The sequence below is a fragment of the Galleria mellonella genome, unplaced genomic scaffold (genome assembly GCF_026898425.1).
Source record: "Galleria mellonella isolate WM207_F2 unplaced genomic scaffold, CSIRO_AGI_GalMel_v1 utg855, whole genome shotgun sequence".
Classification (NCBI taxonomy): domain Eukaryota; kingdom Metazoa; phylum Arthropoda; class Insecta; order Lepidoptera; family Pyralidae; genus Galleria; species Galleria mellonella.
Window position 1 is genome coordinate 524,964 of NW_026442164.1, and position 13,393 is coordinate 538,356.

The following is a 13,393-nucleotide window of genomic DNA, read 5'->3' on the forward strand; positions in this document are numbered from 1 at the left end:
CGGTGATCTTTTAGCTTACTTAACACACCGATGGGCAGTGGCAATCGAGAATAAGGGAGAGGCCTTAGCAGTTAGTCTGGATATTGCGAAGGCCTTTGATCGGGTGTGGCATAGAGCGCTGCTTTCAAAGCTACCTTCATTTGGGTTGCCTGCGAGACTGTGCATTTGGGTCGCCAGTTTTCTCAAGGAACGTAGCATTAAGGTCGTAGTCGACGGTGCATGCTCTGATTTAAAACCTTTGAATGCTGGTGTCCCGCAAGGCTGTGTACTATCTCCGACTCTGTTTCTTCTGCATATCAATGATATGTTACAGATAAGTAATATTCATTGCTATGCGGACGACAGTACAGGAGATACATTATATACCGGTCATGCAAAGATCTCGCGGGCACATACCGATGAGTGCCGGAATAGACTTGTGTCTGAAATCGAAACTTCACTCCATCAAGTTTCGATCTGGGGTGAACAAAATCTTGTCCAATTTAACCCCAAAAAGACACAAGTCTGCGCGTTTACCGCAAAAAAGACGCCGTTTGTCGTATCTCCTCACTTTCAGGGCACTTCCCTTGATAAAAAGTCAAGTCTAGGAATTCTGGGCGTTGATATATCTTGCGACGTCCAGTTTTGCGGTCATCTGGAGGAGAAGGCTAAGATAGCTTCCAAAAAGTTAGGAGTGCTCAATAGGGTGAGACGATATTCCATGCCAGAACACCGCCTGAATTTATATAAAGCCCAAGTCAGGCCGCATATGGAATACTGTTCTCACCCGTGGGCAGGAGCGCCACAGTACCAACTCCTTCCGTTAGACCGCATTCAAAGTCGGGCGGCTCGAATTATCGATAGTCAACGCCTTACTGTCCGACTTGACCCATTGAAACTGCGCAGAGATGTTGCATCTCTGTGCATCTTCTACCGAATTTATCATGGGGAGTGTTCTGAGGAATTGTTCGGATTGATACCTGCTGCTGATTTTCACCACCGTACAACCCGCCACAAACTAAAGTTTCATCCCAATCATCTGGACGAGTGGCGGTCTTCCACCGTGCGTTTTTCAAGGCACTTTCTTCCACGCACAACCAATCTTTGGAATCAACTTCCAGCAGCAGTATTTCCGAACCGATACGACAACATAACCTTCAAGAAAAGAGTATATTCCTTTTTAAAAGGCCGGCAGCACACCTGCAATGCCTCTGGTGTTGTGGGTGATCATGGGCGGCGGTAGTCACTTACCATCAGGTGAGCCGCATGCTCGTTTGCCCCCTGTGTTGTAAAAAAAAAAAAAAAAAAAAATTTACAGGGTACAAAGGAATAACACCTGAGTCCTCAGGAATGGCAACGCATGGGGGGTATCATAGGCGAAACAGTATACTCTGTTATGTCCATGGTATTGTTCATGTCTATAGGCGACGGTTACCACTTTCCATCAGGTGGGCCGTCAGCTTGTTTGCCATTCTAAGTACTATAAAAAATTATAAATATTATCCATACTCGTGTCTAAATAAAATAAATAATTCAATTGTGGTAAAACAAGTTATTTTGATTTAAAAACTACTAGACCAATTAATTACCAATTTGTAAGTATACTTTTTCAGACAAAAAAGAGTTTTCCAATTCGGTTTACAATTGATGGCGTTATTGCAAGCAATATACCCAACCAGGTCGACCTTCTCGCGGTTCTCCCTGGAAACTATCATAATTAATTCCTGATAAATTCATCATGATGGGCTAACCGGCCTGTTTTCATTCTCATCTATCACCCTTCACTGGTACTCCGCCAGCGTATCCCGTTAGCGCAGGCGGGGTTACCATATCATTTTCACCCATCAAAAAAAAATTGATGGCGTTATAAGGTACCAAAACAAAACGTAAAAAAATACATCCGAGATTTTTCCTCCCTCTCACCTCTTTTTGAAGTGGGTTGATAATAAATTAAGATCCCACCACTAATCTCTGCAAGTACATTTTTGTTCATTTCTATTTAATTAAAACTTGGTTTTAATTAATGATGAGCTAAAATAGAATACAATGCACCCAGATTGTCTGCTTTCAACTAGCACTTTAGTGTTCTGTGAATACGAAGCATTTTGCTGTAACTGAAATTCATGTTTGCAAGTTCACAACATATATAAAAGCTTTTTCGTTGAACAAATATCCTTGTTTATATACGTATACTTAAATTTAGAGCAAAACACGATAACGCACGCCTTACTTCTTGCAAGACAAGTCAAACAAATGTTATAAACGTTACAGCTGCTTACATTTGTTTATTATATTAGCATGGTGAAATAGCTACCCTCCTATATATAAAAAATACACAAGGAAACACCACCAACCCTTTTCTTGTCCCGCGTTAAAGAGGAAAGAGGCGGCGAATCTTTATTTTTAAGAACCAAAAAAGGGTTAAATTTTATTTTCCTGTATTTTTTTTATACAACTTGAAATGCCAAAGTCGATTGCTTGGGTACCTTAGTCCCATTCGTGTTTCTACCGTGAAGCAGTTGTGTTTGCATATTGTGTTTCGGTTTGAAGGGTGGGATATGGCGTGAATTTACAGGGTACAAAGGTATAACATCTGAGTTCTAAGGAATGGCAACTCATGGGGGGTATCGTGTGCGTAACAGTATACTCTGTTATGTCCATGGTACTGCTCATGTCTATAGGCGACGGTTATCACTTTCCATCAGGTAGGCCGTCAGCTTGTTTGCCATTCTAAGTTGTATAAAAAAAATATCAACGGCTGATAAGGTACTACGATTACAATGACTGTTTATCTAATATCAATCAATTCTTTGTTACAGTTAATAGCAGCGAAAGCTTTAGCGGAAAAAGAGGCACGAGAAGCAAGAGGGGAAGTAGAAGATGACGAGGACGACAGCCTGCCCACCATCAGGGTGGGGCTGGTTGACGCGGACGGTCATTACACTGATGTTGAGCCAGACCTGTAAGTATTTGTTTTTATACCACGAAGGTAAACTAATATACAGCCAATATAGGGGTACCACATGCACGTTTGTAGACCTTGAAGAGGAGGGAAAGGATTGTTAGTAATGCGGGCTACCAGTGCCATTGCTAGCAATATACTCTGTCAGGTTGACGTCCACGCGGTTCCCCTGGAAACCATAGTGCTGAACACCAGGCGTAATCATCGCGATAGGCTGACTGACCTGCTTTTTTTTTTTATTATACACCTATCATCCCTCCCTGGTGCCCCGCCAGCGTATACCATTAGCGCGGGCAGGGTTACCACTCCATTATCATCCATTAAAAAAAAGATCCTGAAGAAATATTAATACATTTAAAAAATATATATATATGAGAGATCTTAATAAGAGCTACTATTTATCGAGCAAGAATGAATGGGGATGTCGGTAGAGGCCGCCCTAGACGGACGTATGTCGACCAAATAGGCGACGTGCTGAAGAAGGGCCGAATTAATAGTACCCGTAACCGGCGAGCGTGTATGAAAAGATTGATGAATGTGGAAGAAGCGAAAGAGGTTTGTTTGAATCGAAGCATTTGGCGTTCCATTGTTTCTGCCTACCCTAATGGGAGACAGGCGTGACAGATATGTATGTATATATGTAATAAAAACTACCTATAGAAACCAAAACTATAATTTTTAGAAATTTTCTCTGTCTGCTAGTCTGTATGTATGTTCGTTTATTGTTTATTTAATAGATTTTTCTACTTCTGAAATCCACACATACTGAGTAACGAGCAAAAAGCTAGTCGAAATATTTAAAAGCAATAATAATTTTAAAGACACCTACCTTATATATTACATTGATAAAAAAAAAATGGCATGCATGTTTTCCATCGTTTTCCATTTTACACTTTACACAATTAAACGGTGAAATCTCTAAACATCCCTCTGTAGACACGTTCCGACCACTTCACAAAGGAACCGGGCCGGAATACAAAGAGGCCGCATCAAGAGCACTGAGCCTGATGACTCTCAGCAGAGTAAAGCTTTGAGAACGTTTTGTCTCAGTCAAAGGGCACAGTTTGATTGTGAGAAATGTATGTCCAAATACCGACCTAAACCTAGCTGTATTATTTTTTATACTATTACTTCAGCTATTAACTGTCCACTGCTGGACATAAGCCTTCCCTATAAGGGGAGTTTTGCCAGTAGTTGCCACGCTTGGCAAGCGGGTTGGTAACCGCAGTTAAGGTTATAGAAATGTTTTAAAAGGGATGCTGTCCATCCCTCGCCCTGTCTCAGTCGACTCTTACGACACCCACGAGAAAGGAAGGGGTGGCCTATTCAGCATCGTATCCTTTTATAGCATCGTTGTGGCAAGCGTAACACGAGACATGCCCATATCTACTAAACTACCGCTGTCACTTAGATTGACTTGGTTTGTTAACGGTGTTTCCATCATTTGAAAAAAGTAATCGACAGTTTAAGTTAATGCTACGTTTTTTTCAAACTCATTCGAACTGATGAATTTTGCATTGTATAAAGTTACTCGGGATTTTTTTTAATGGGTGATAATGGAATGGTAACCCCACCCGCGCTATCGGTATACACCGGCGGGGCACCAGTGAAGGATGATAGGTGAGGATGAAGCAGGTCAATTAGCCGAACGAATTCAACAAGAATTATTCAGGATGGCTTCCAGGGGGAACCACGTGATGATCGACCTAATAGGACATATTGCTAGCAATGGGGCTGTCAAACTCCATTGCTAACAATCCCTTTCCCCCATGTTACTCAGGATTTTTGATGGGTAAAAATGAAATGGTAACCCCGACTACGCTAACGGGATACCCTGGCGGAGCACCAGTGAAGGGTGATAGATGAGAATGAAAACAGGCCAGTTAGCCCATCATGATGAATTCATCAGGAATTAACCATGATAGTTTCCAGGGGGAACCGCGAGGAGGTCGACCTGGTTGGGTATATTGCTAGCAATGGGATTCTCAGTCTCTATTACTAACAATCCCTTTTCCTCCAAGTTACTCAGGATTATCTCCCTGTAATATATGATAGGCCCCTTAAGCAGTTTACAAAGTTTAATTCGCTTTACATTGTTTGTATGATACATGTAGATTAGATACATAACACTGCCGCCGTGCCTGCCGCTAACCTTGGATTTCAGATTATCCAAGCGGTATTGTCCTTGTAATCGACCAAGTGGCATTAGTACTAATACCTAAATAAATAAGCCATCCATTTGCAAATTAAGAGAAGAGCTTATATATTACTTGAATGACAAATGGCCATGGTGTTAGTCGATCATGTATGGGCTTTTTAATGACCATGTGATTTTAGACATAGTGCATTTAAAAAAATACACATAATGTTAACAGAGATTTAAAAGAGTAACTGTTGATTGTTGTTTCTTGCGAGCTCTTCTCAGCAGATAACAACCTTCAGAACCCTGCAGTATGATTAAAAAAAAGTTACGATTTAAAAGTGCTTGTAAACAAGTCTATTTTTTTTGATGGAGTAAAAATGGTATGGTAACAGTAACTCCGCCTGCGCTAATGGGATACGCTGGCGGACCACCAGTGAAGAGTGATAAATGAGAATGAAAACTGGCCAGTTAGCCCATCATGATAAATTCATCAGGAATTAACCATGATAGTTTCCAGGGGGAACCGCGAGGAGGTCGACCTGGTTGGGTATATTGCTAGCAATGGGATTCTCAGTCTCCATTGCTAACAATCCCTTTCCCCCCAAACGAGTCTATTAGAATAAAGTTGATTTGAATTTATGTAAACTACATACATTTTTACAAATTCATGCTAACGTAGAAAATACGGCCAGGATAATACAGACAAATGTACTCATGAATACCAATATTTGTATCAGTGGATTGAACCCACAACCATCGGAAAACAAGGCAGTTAGTTAAACAGCTACACCATCGAGGTCGACAAAATTAATTTATTTCAATATAAAAATAACCAGATTGACTTGCATGTATTTTAGTCGAAAAAGCTTGACTAGTTTCAGGACCATACAGGACCCTTAGTCGTGAGCGGCCATGAAAATTAGTTGAGCTTTCCCGATTTACTGGTTATTCTTACGTTATTATATAGATGTGTAGATGTACTTAAGATTCTTTTAACAACAAAATTAATATGGATTATTTAAAAGGATATACATCTGTGCATCTTCTACCGAATTTATCATGGGGAGTGTTCTGAGGAATTGTTCGGATTGATACCTGCTGCTGATTTTCACCACCGTACAACCCGCCACAAACTAAAGTTTCATCCTAATCATCTGGACGAGTGGCGGTCTTCCACCGTGCGTTTTTCAAGGCACTTTCTCCCACGCACAACCATTCTTTGGAATCAACTTCCAGCAGCAGTATTTCCGAACCGATACAACAACATTACCTTCAAGAAAAGAGTATATTCCTTTTTAAAAGGCCGGCAGCACACCTGCAATGCCGCTGGTGTTGTGGGTGATCATGGGCGGCGGTAGTCACTTACCATCAGGTGAGCCGCATGCTCGTTTGCCCCCTGTGTTGTAAAAAAAAAAAAACAGCAGAATTATATTTATTAAGCGACTTTTAATAGTATATATATTTTATATAATAAAAAGATCCATTAGGTATCACGAAAATTGCCAGTTGCTTGCAATATCTCATTTTGCTAAGTACTTCGATCATAAACCCATTCAACTGAAATGAAACGATTTCAATTGGTCTATTCTCATTTGAAATCACTTTAGAAATAACGATATCATCTCTAATAGCCACCGTCTTAACAATCGTTCGAATTAAAATACCAAAAGCCCTATCAATCAATGTTGTAACAAAGAAATTAATAATCGACTCCCACAATCCACTAATCACGATGCTGACATGTTAATGACTAACTGTACTGAGGCACGTTCACACTGAACGGTCATTACGACAACGCGATATTTTAATTGCTCACCTGTATAGTGATATGCAGAATTCTCTTCAAATTATTAGTCTACTAGCGTTCTACTCCGGCTTTTCATGCGTAGATAGATAAAAGATTAAGTTAGGTAGGTACAATTAGTATTTTATATTATCTTTAATAGGCACATTTTAGATATTTTAGGTTACATTATTGTAATTTTAGTTTATAATTGTAGGTTTTATTTCTTTTTTTTTTTTAATAATATACAGTTGATGTTATTTATTGATAATTTTCTAATTGTAAGATTTTTTAAATCGCATGAATAATTTTTGAGTTAATCCATTACAAATGAACAAACATACAATATATCAAGTCTTTCCTCCTTATAACATAACTATAAATAATACCCGACCGTTGTATGTTAATTAATATCAGTACCTATGTACCAGATATTTACCAGAGGGAGACTTTGTACAAAATTCGATTGCTTGGGTACCTCTGTCCCATTCGTGTTTCTATCGTGAAGCAGTTGTATTTGCATGGCTGTGTTTCGGTTTGAAGGGTGTGATATGGCGTGAATTTACAGGGTACAGAGGAATAACATCTGAGTCCTCAGGAATGGCAACGCATGGGGGGTATCATGGGCAAAACAGTATACTCTGTTATGTCCATGGTACTGCTCATGTCTATAGGCGACGGTTACCACTTTCCATCAGGTGGGGCATCAGCTTGTTTGCCATTCTAAGTCGTATAAAAAAAAATATCAGTATCAAACAAATATTAAAGATAAAAAAATTTAAATTCAGTATCTCGAGTCAAAATTCAAATATTATAACAATAAGGCATAATTTTGTTTGAAATTTATTTAAACAGCAGGTTATGTGCAGAGCATATAAGAACAAATACGTGTATGACGCTAAGTAAATGCACTTAAAAATACTTTTGCTGCCTCTTTGAAAATAGTTGAAAGTTAAAAAAAGAAATGTTTGAATCCATCATCACAATGTTGTTATAAGCATCCACTAAGAAAGGATTTGCCGAAATCCCCCCGAGAATAGAAAGCAACAGGTTCCAATTAAGACGGAACAGTTAATGTCGTATAATGCTGTCGGTGTGAATCAGACTGTCTCAATTCTAAATAATTGGCCTTTGATTGCGCATACGATTGATATGTTTGATAGATGCTGAGTCTGCACTTTACAACCATCGCAGCGCGAGCTTCTCACTTGTCGAAACTTCCAAGCAGTGAGATCAATTTCGTAACACTTGGGGGGCCTTGTTATACTGTACGTCATGTGTCATATTTGAAACAATAACGGTTTTTGACACACTTTATGAGTTGTAAGTGACTCAAAATAAAACCATATATCAAATCTAGGTGATTTGGTATAACATATAGTTTTATTTTGAGTGAGTTTGATGGTGTGGTAATAAAGTAAAGTAGATGTAGCTGACAACTTGGTAACCCGGCGTTTTTGTATTGGTTTTTTATGCAACTTAGAATGGCAAACAAGCTGACTACCCACCTGATGGAAACTGGTCACCATCGCCTATAGACATGAGCAGTACCATCGACATGACAGAGTATACTGTTTCGTCCATGATACCTCTTATGCATTGCCATTCCTGAGGACTCAGGTGTTATTTCTCTGTACACTGTAAGTTTACTGCTATATACCACCCTTCAAACCGAAACACAGCCATGCAAACACAACTGCTTCACGGTAGAAACACGAATGGGACAGAGGTGCTTGAACAAACGACTTTTGCACAAAGTCTCCCACTGGTATTTCCATATTCTATTTGATATAATGTTTTTGACACTTTCTGTCTATTTAGTTTTCTGACTATACGATTTACCAAGCCTTAGATAATTTTTATCGTTCCTCAGAAACTAATAATAAAAATATAGGTTAATTTTTTAATGAATATGATATTTTAAATATATTTAATAAAATAATGAACTGAGAAAAAATTACATATAGTGTTCTTACTGTATCATTAAGGGAACGCATCATTACATCACAAAAAAAACGTACTATTTCGAGTCCTAATACTGTAACTAGTGAAAGGTCTTTACGAATAGCAAGTATATAAGCAACATTACCGCAATGACAAATACAGTTTGCATATAATGACATGATGCAATGCACGGCGACGTCCGCTCGGACGTGTGTTATTTTTGTGTCGAGTTGTACATTGAAAGGGCCAACAATGACTATAATCAAGGGTACAAGCCATTTGTTCTACTTACCATTGTAGTGCCTAACTACTTACTTAGCCCTTCACCTATCACGTTTCCATTTCGGATTGCCAAACCGTAACTTATAATGATAGGCTATTACGGCGGGCTTGGAACCACTGCGAGCGGTGAGCGGATTAGCAAACGTAGTACAATTTGAAAAGCGATTAATCAGCAGATATTGATTTTGTAGCGTTAGGACGTAATCTGATAATACACAATGTAATATGTATCTTTTTAAACATAAATATAAACAAATAAGATAAACAAATCTTATGCAAAAAACAGCCATCACTTATAGATAATTGGTCATCTCAAATAATGTTACTATTTTCTGCATAACTAACTCCGTTTAATTGTCGTTTAATTGTCATTTAATATAATTTTTATAATTAGTTCTATTAGTTCTATATAATTTTTATAATTAATTCTATATAGAGAATCTATTTGAAACATAGAGTGAAGAATAGAACAATCACAGAGAAGCGTGACAAAGAGTAAAAAGTAGATGTTTTCCGTATGTTGGTTTGATTATTTGGAGAGATTGAATGAAAAAGAATTACGATAGAGGTAATTGTTCATTTAAGAATATACCAAGCGCGAAATACGTGTAAATACTGATAAGGAAGGGCCATTCTCTACCGTTTGAATTAACAGACGTGTAAGGGACGGAAGTTCTATCTATTTAATTATGATCCTTTGGCGATCCCTGTTTCTGCATATCCCATTGATACAGAGCTATGGTATATGTAGTATATCAATATAATACTATGATTTTTTATACCATTTCAGTGACAAATTATTCCGGTAATTGTAGCCTATGTGTGCCTGCAATACCAGAGATGTCACGTACGTGTTGCTAATCCTTCAAATACTTTATTGCGTCCCTTTTGAAGAACCCCATGCTGTGGTCTCTAGGGGAATCAGAGTAAATAGGATTTCTGTGTAACTCTACAATCGTGCCTGTTTTTGTCGTGAATCAGCAATGCATGTGTAGTTTCCCATCTTTTGGGTAGAAGAAATTATATAAAGGAATTTAATTTTCTATGAGCTAAGATGGTTATATATTGGTTGCTGTATGTATTTATTAGATAAATTAAGATTCTTTTAGACTAACTATTTATAAATCTTACTTTAAATAGTTTATATTTTGCTATTAATTAAAATATATTAATATTAGATTATAAACGCTCTCAGTGAGTCCACGCATTGTCCGCATACATTACGCCAGCCGAATAACCCAAATAAAGGGTATACGAATTTGGAGCGGAAAGCGTTAACGCAAGATTAATTGCTAGAATGTAAAACTCAAGGGAAATATTTCCATCTTGAGATAGAATTCACGCTCATTCGTCACGATACGATATGAGATAACGCAGATTCCATTCTATAATCGAGTACAGGTGACGGTAATAAAAACAAATGCTACAGTAATTCTTTAAAATGAAATCTTTTTTTTTTAATTTTTAGTAATTAATAACCATTATTGTTTTATGATCTTATTACCTATATCTCGCGGCCTTAGTTGATTAGTCAAGAAAGACCAAGTGGCAGGTCCTCTCTTGAAACGTAGACTGAATATTAATCATTATAAAATGGTTGATTTTTATTTATTTTGTACTCGTCATTCTTAAAATCAACGCTGATTTTCCATTTAACTAACTTCTATTATTTCTTAAAACAATAATCTTCAAGCTTGCTACTCTGAAATATGGTTTACAAAAAAATCAATTTTATGAGAACGAGCGTTAAATTACATTGGATTTGTCTTTTAATATTATAATAGTGCATTTAAATAATTACACGTAATGTTAACATATTGTAATTTTGGCGTGTGGTCCCAGCATAGAATACCACGATTGGAAGGTAGATTGGCACTCGCAGTTTGGCTTTTGGTGATGTTTCAACAGAGACGTTGCTGCCCATTCCTGGCCCTCCCTTAGTCGCCTCTTACGACACCCGCACGAAAGGAAGGGGTAGGCTATTTTTTTTAATGTATGATAATGGAATGGTAGCCCCGCCTGCGCTAACGGTATACTTTGACGAGACACCAGTGAGGGATGATAGATGAGAATGAAAAGGCAGGTCAGTTAACCCATCGTGATGAATACACCTGGAATTCAGCACGACAGTTTCTAGGAGAGACCACGTAGAGGTCGGCCTGACAGGGTATATTGCTGGCAATGGGACTGGTTCTGATTTGCATTACTAACAATCCCTTCCCCCCACAGTAGGGGTGTCCTATTCTATGCCAGGATCTTGATTCTATAATATATATATATATATATATATATATATATATATATATATATATATATATATATATATATATATATATATATATATATATATATATAACAATTTGTGTATGTTTATTCTATTTGTATTATTTTTACTTATACCTTTCCTGCACTAGACCCGCTAATTAATTATTTTCTCTAACTCTATATATATATATCACTTACTAAACACTGGCTGTATTTACAATTACAACAGCGTGATTTAATAACTCTATTTGTTTGTATTAGCGCCATCGCTGATCCAGCCTAAAGTTGTAAAGTTTCACAAACCGACTTTATTATATGAGATTTAACAATTATACAACTTTTAACAAGCGTCGTCAGTAGTTTTCGAAACTGCCGTATTCAGCTATGTCGGAGACCCAGAACAATAAATATAGTACCGAGTATGTTTGTCTTCTAAGTTGATTTTAGAGTAAAAAAAAAAAACTTTTCTTAACAATTGACACTTAATAAAAGTTTTAAATTTATTCAAATACGAATTTTAATTATTTTTATTAAAATAGACTTGTTCACAAGTACTTCTAAATCGTCATTTTTTTTTATAAATACAGGGTTCTCAAAGTTGTTATATGTTGACAAGAGCTCGCAAGAAATTCAACAGTTACACTTTTAAATCTGTTAATATGTATCATCACCGTCTATCTATCCTATCTAAGAGCTGCGCTCTTGTCGGTGGAGCTCTTGCCACTCACTACGATTTTCAGCGTGTCTCTTCACCTCTTGATACGACACGACACCAACTCCTTCCTCGATCTGCCTGATGTAACTATATCTCGGTCTCCCTTTTCCCCTCCTTCCTTCTATCTTACCTTCTATTATAATGTTCATAAGTTCGTCGTGTCGTATCAAGTGTCCCAAAATTTTTCCCCTTCTGTCCTCAATAGATCTAATAATTTGTCTTTTCTTGATCATCACCATATCAGCTTTTAATTGTCCACTGCTGAACATAAGTCTCCCCCTAGGGGTTTTACTAGTAGTTGCCATGCTTGGCAGCCGGATTGGTAACTGCAGTTAGGCTTTGGTGATGTTTTAGGAGAGACGCCGCATATCCCTCGCCTTACCTTAATCGCCTCTTACTACACCAATGGGAAAGGAAGTGGTATTCTATGCCAGGACCAGACGGGAACCTTGCCTATACTGGTAAATAATTTAGGTACAAGAGAAGGAAGGAAGAAGGAATTTTCATTTTTTTTTAATTTAAAAAATCATCTCTTTAGAAGATTTAAATAAGCAATGGAAGTTTATATGGGAGTTGTGGATTAGAAACAACATCGAGTAATTGTAAATAAATTATGAATCTAAGGACATGCTACAAGTTCGAATCAAGTATCGAACAAGTCAATTACTTAGCAACTAAATAGTTTGGCTTTACACGTGCCAAAGTGGATACGTGCGGCAGAATAGTTAATACATCTAGTAGTATCAATTTAGAAATAGTTAACAGATATGGTAAGTACTTGCTTCGTGTCACGACAGTTTGTTGCTGATACCAAGTATCTATAAATGTCATTCCCTTTGGTTTCCTTAAAAGGAATTCCCGTGACGAGAACATCTGCCCTAGTTTCAAGTACAAGTTCATACTCATCGAGCCATTTTAGACAACGAAGTTTCGTGGATTGTCTCTGGTTTGGTTGGTAGGGGTAGGTAATATATAATAGGTAATAGTAATAATAAATAAATAAATAAAATTATATAATATATAGCAATATATATATATTGTAATTAGAATATACTATATACTGGTCCAATAATGATTTCTTTTATACAACTTAGAATGGCAAACAAGCTGACGGCCCACCTGATGGAAAGTGGTAACCGTCGCCTATAGACATAACAGAGTATACTGTTTCGCCCATAATATCCCCCATGCGTTGCCATCCCTAATGAATCAGGTATTATTCCTCTGTACCCTGTAAATTCACTCCATATTCCACCCTTCAAACCGAAACACAACCATACAAACACAACTGCTTCACAATAGAAACACGAATGGGACGAA

At 37.5% G+C, this 13,393-nt stretch overlaps 1 protein-coding gene across 3 annotated transcripts in view; it reads left to right on the forward strand.

Annotated features, from left to right (window-relative positions):
- Positions 1-13,393, forward strand: part of LOC113513277 (rho GTPase-activating protein 7) — a 422,365-nt gene that overhangs the window by 394,276 nt on the left and 14,696 nt on the right. For all 3 annotated transcript variants that reach the window (XM_052902002.1, XM_052902003.1, XM_052902004.1), the window contains one exon: positions 2,799-2,941. In XM_052902002.1, coding sequence (XP_052757962.1) covers positions 2,799-2,941 — 143 coding nt within the window. The remainder of the gene's footprint in view (positions 1-2,798; positions 2,942-13,393) is intronic.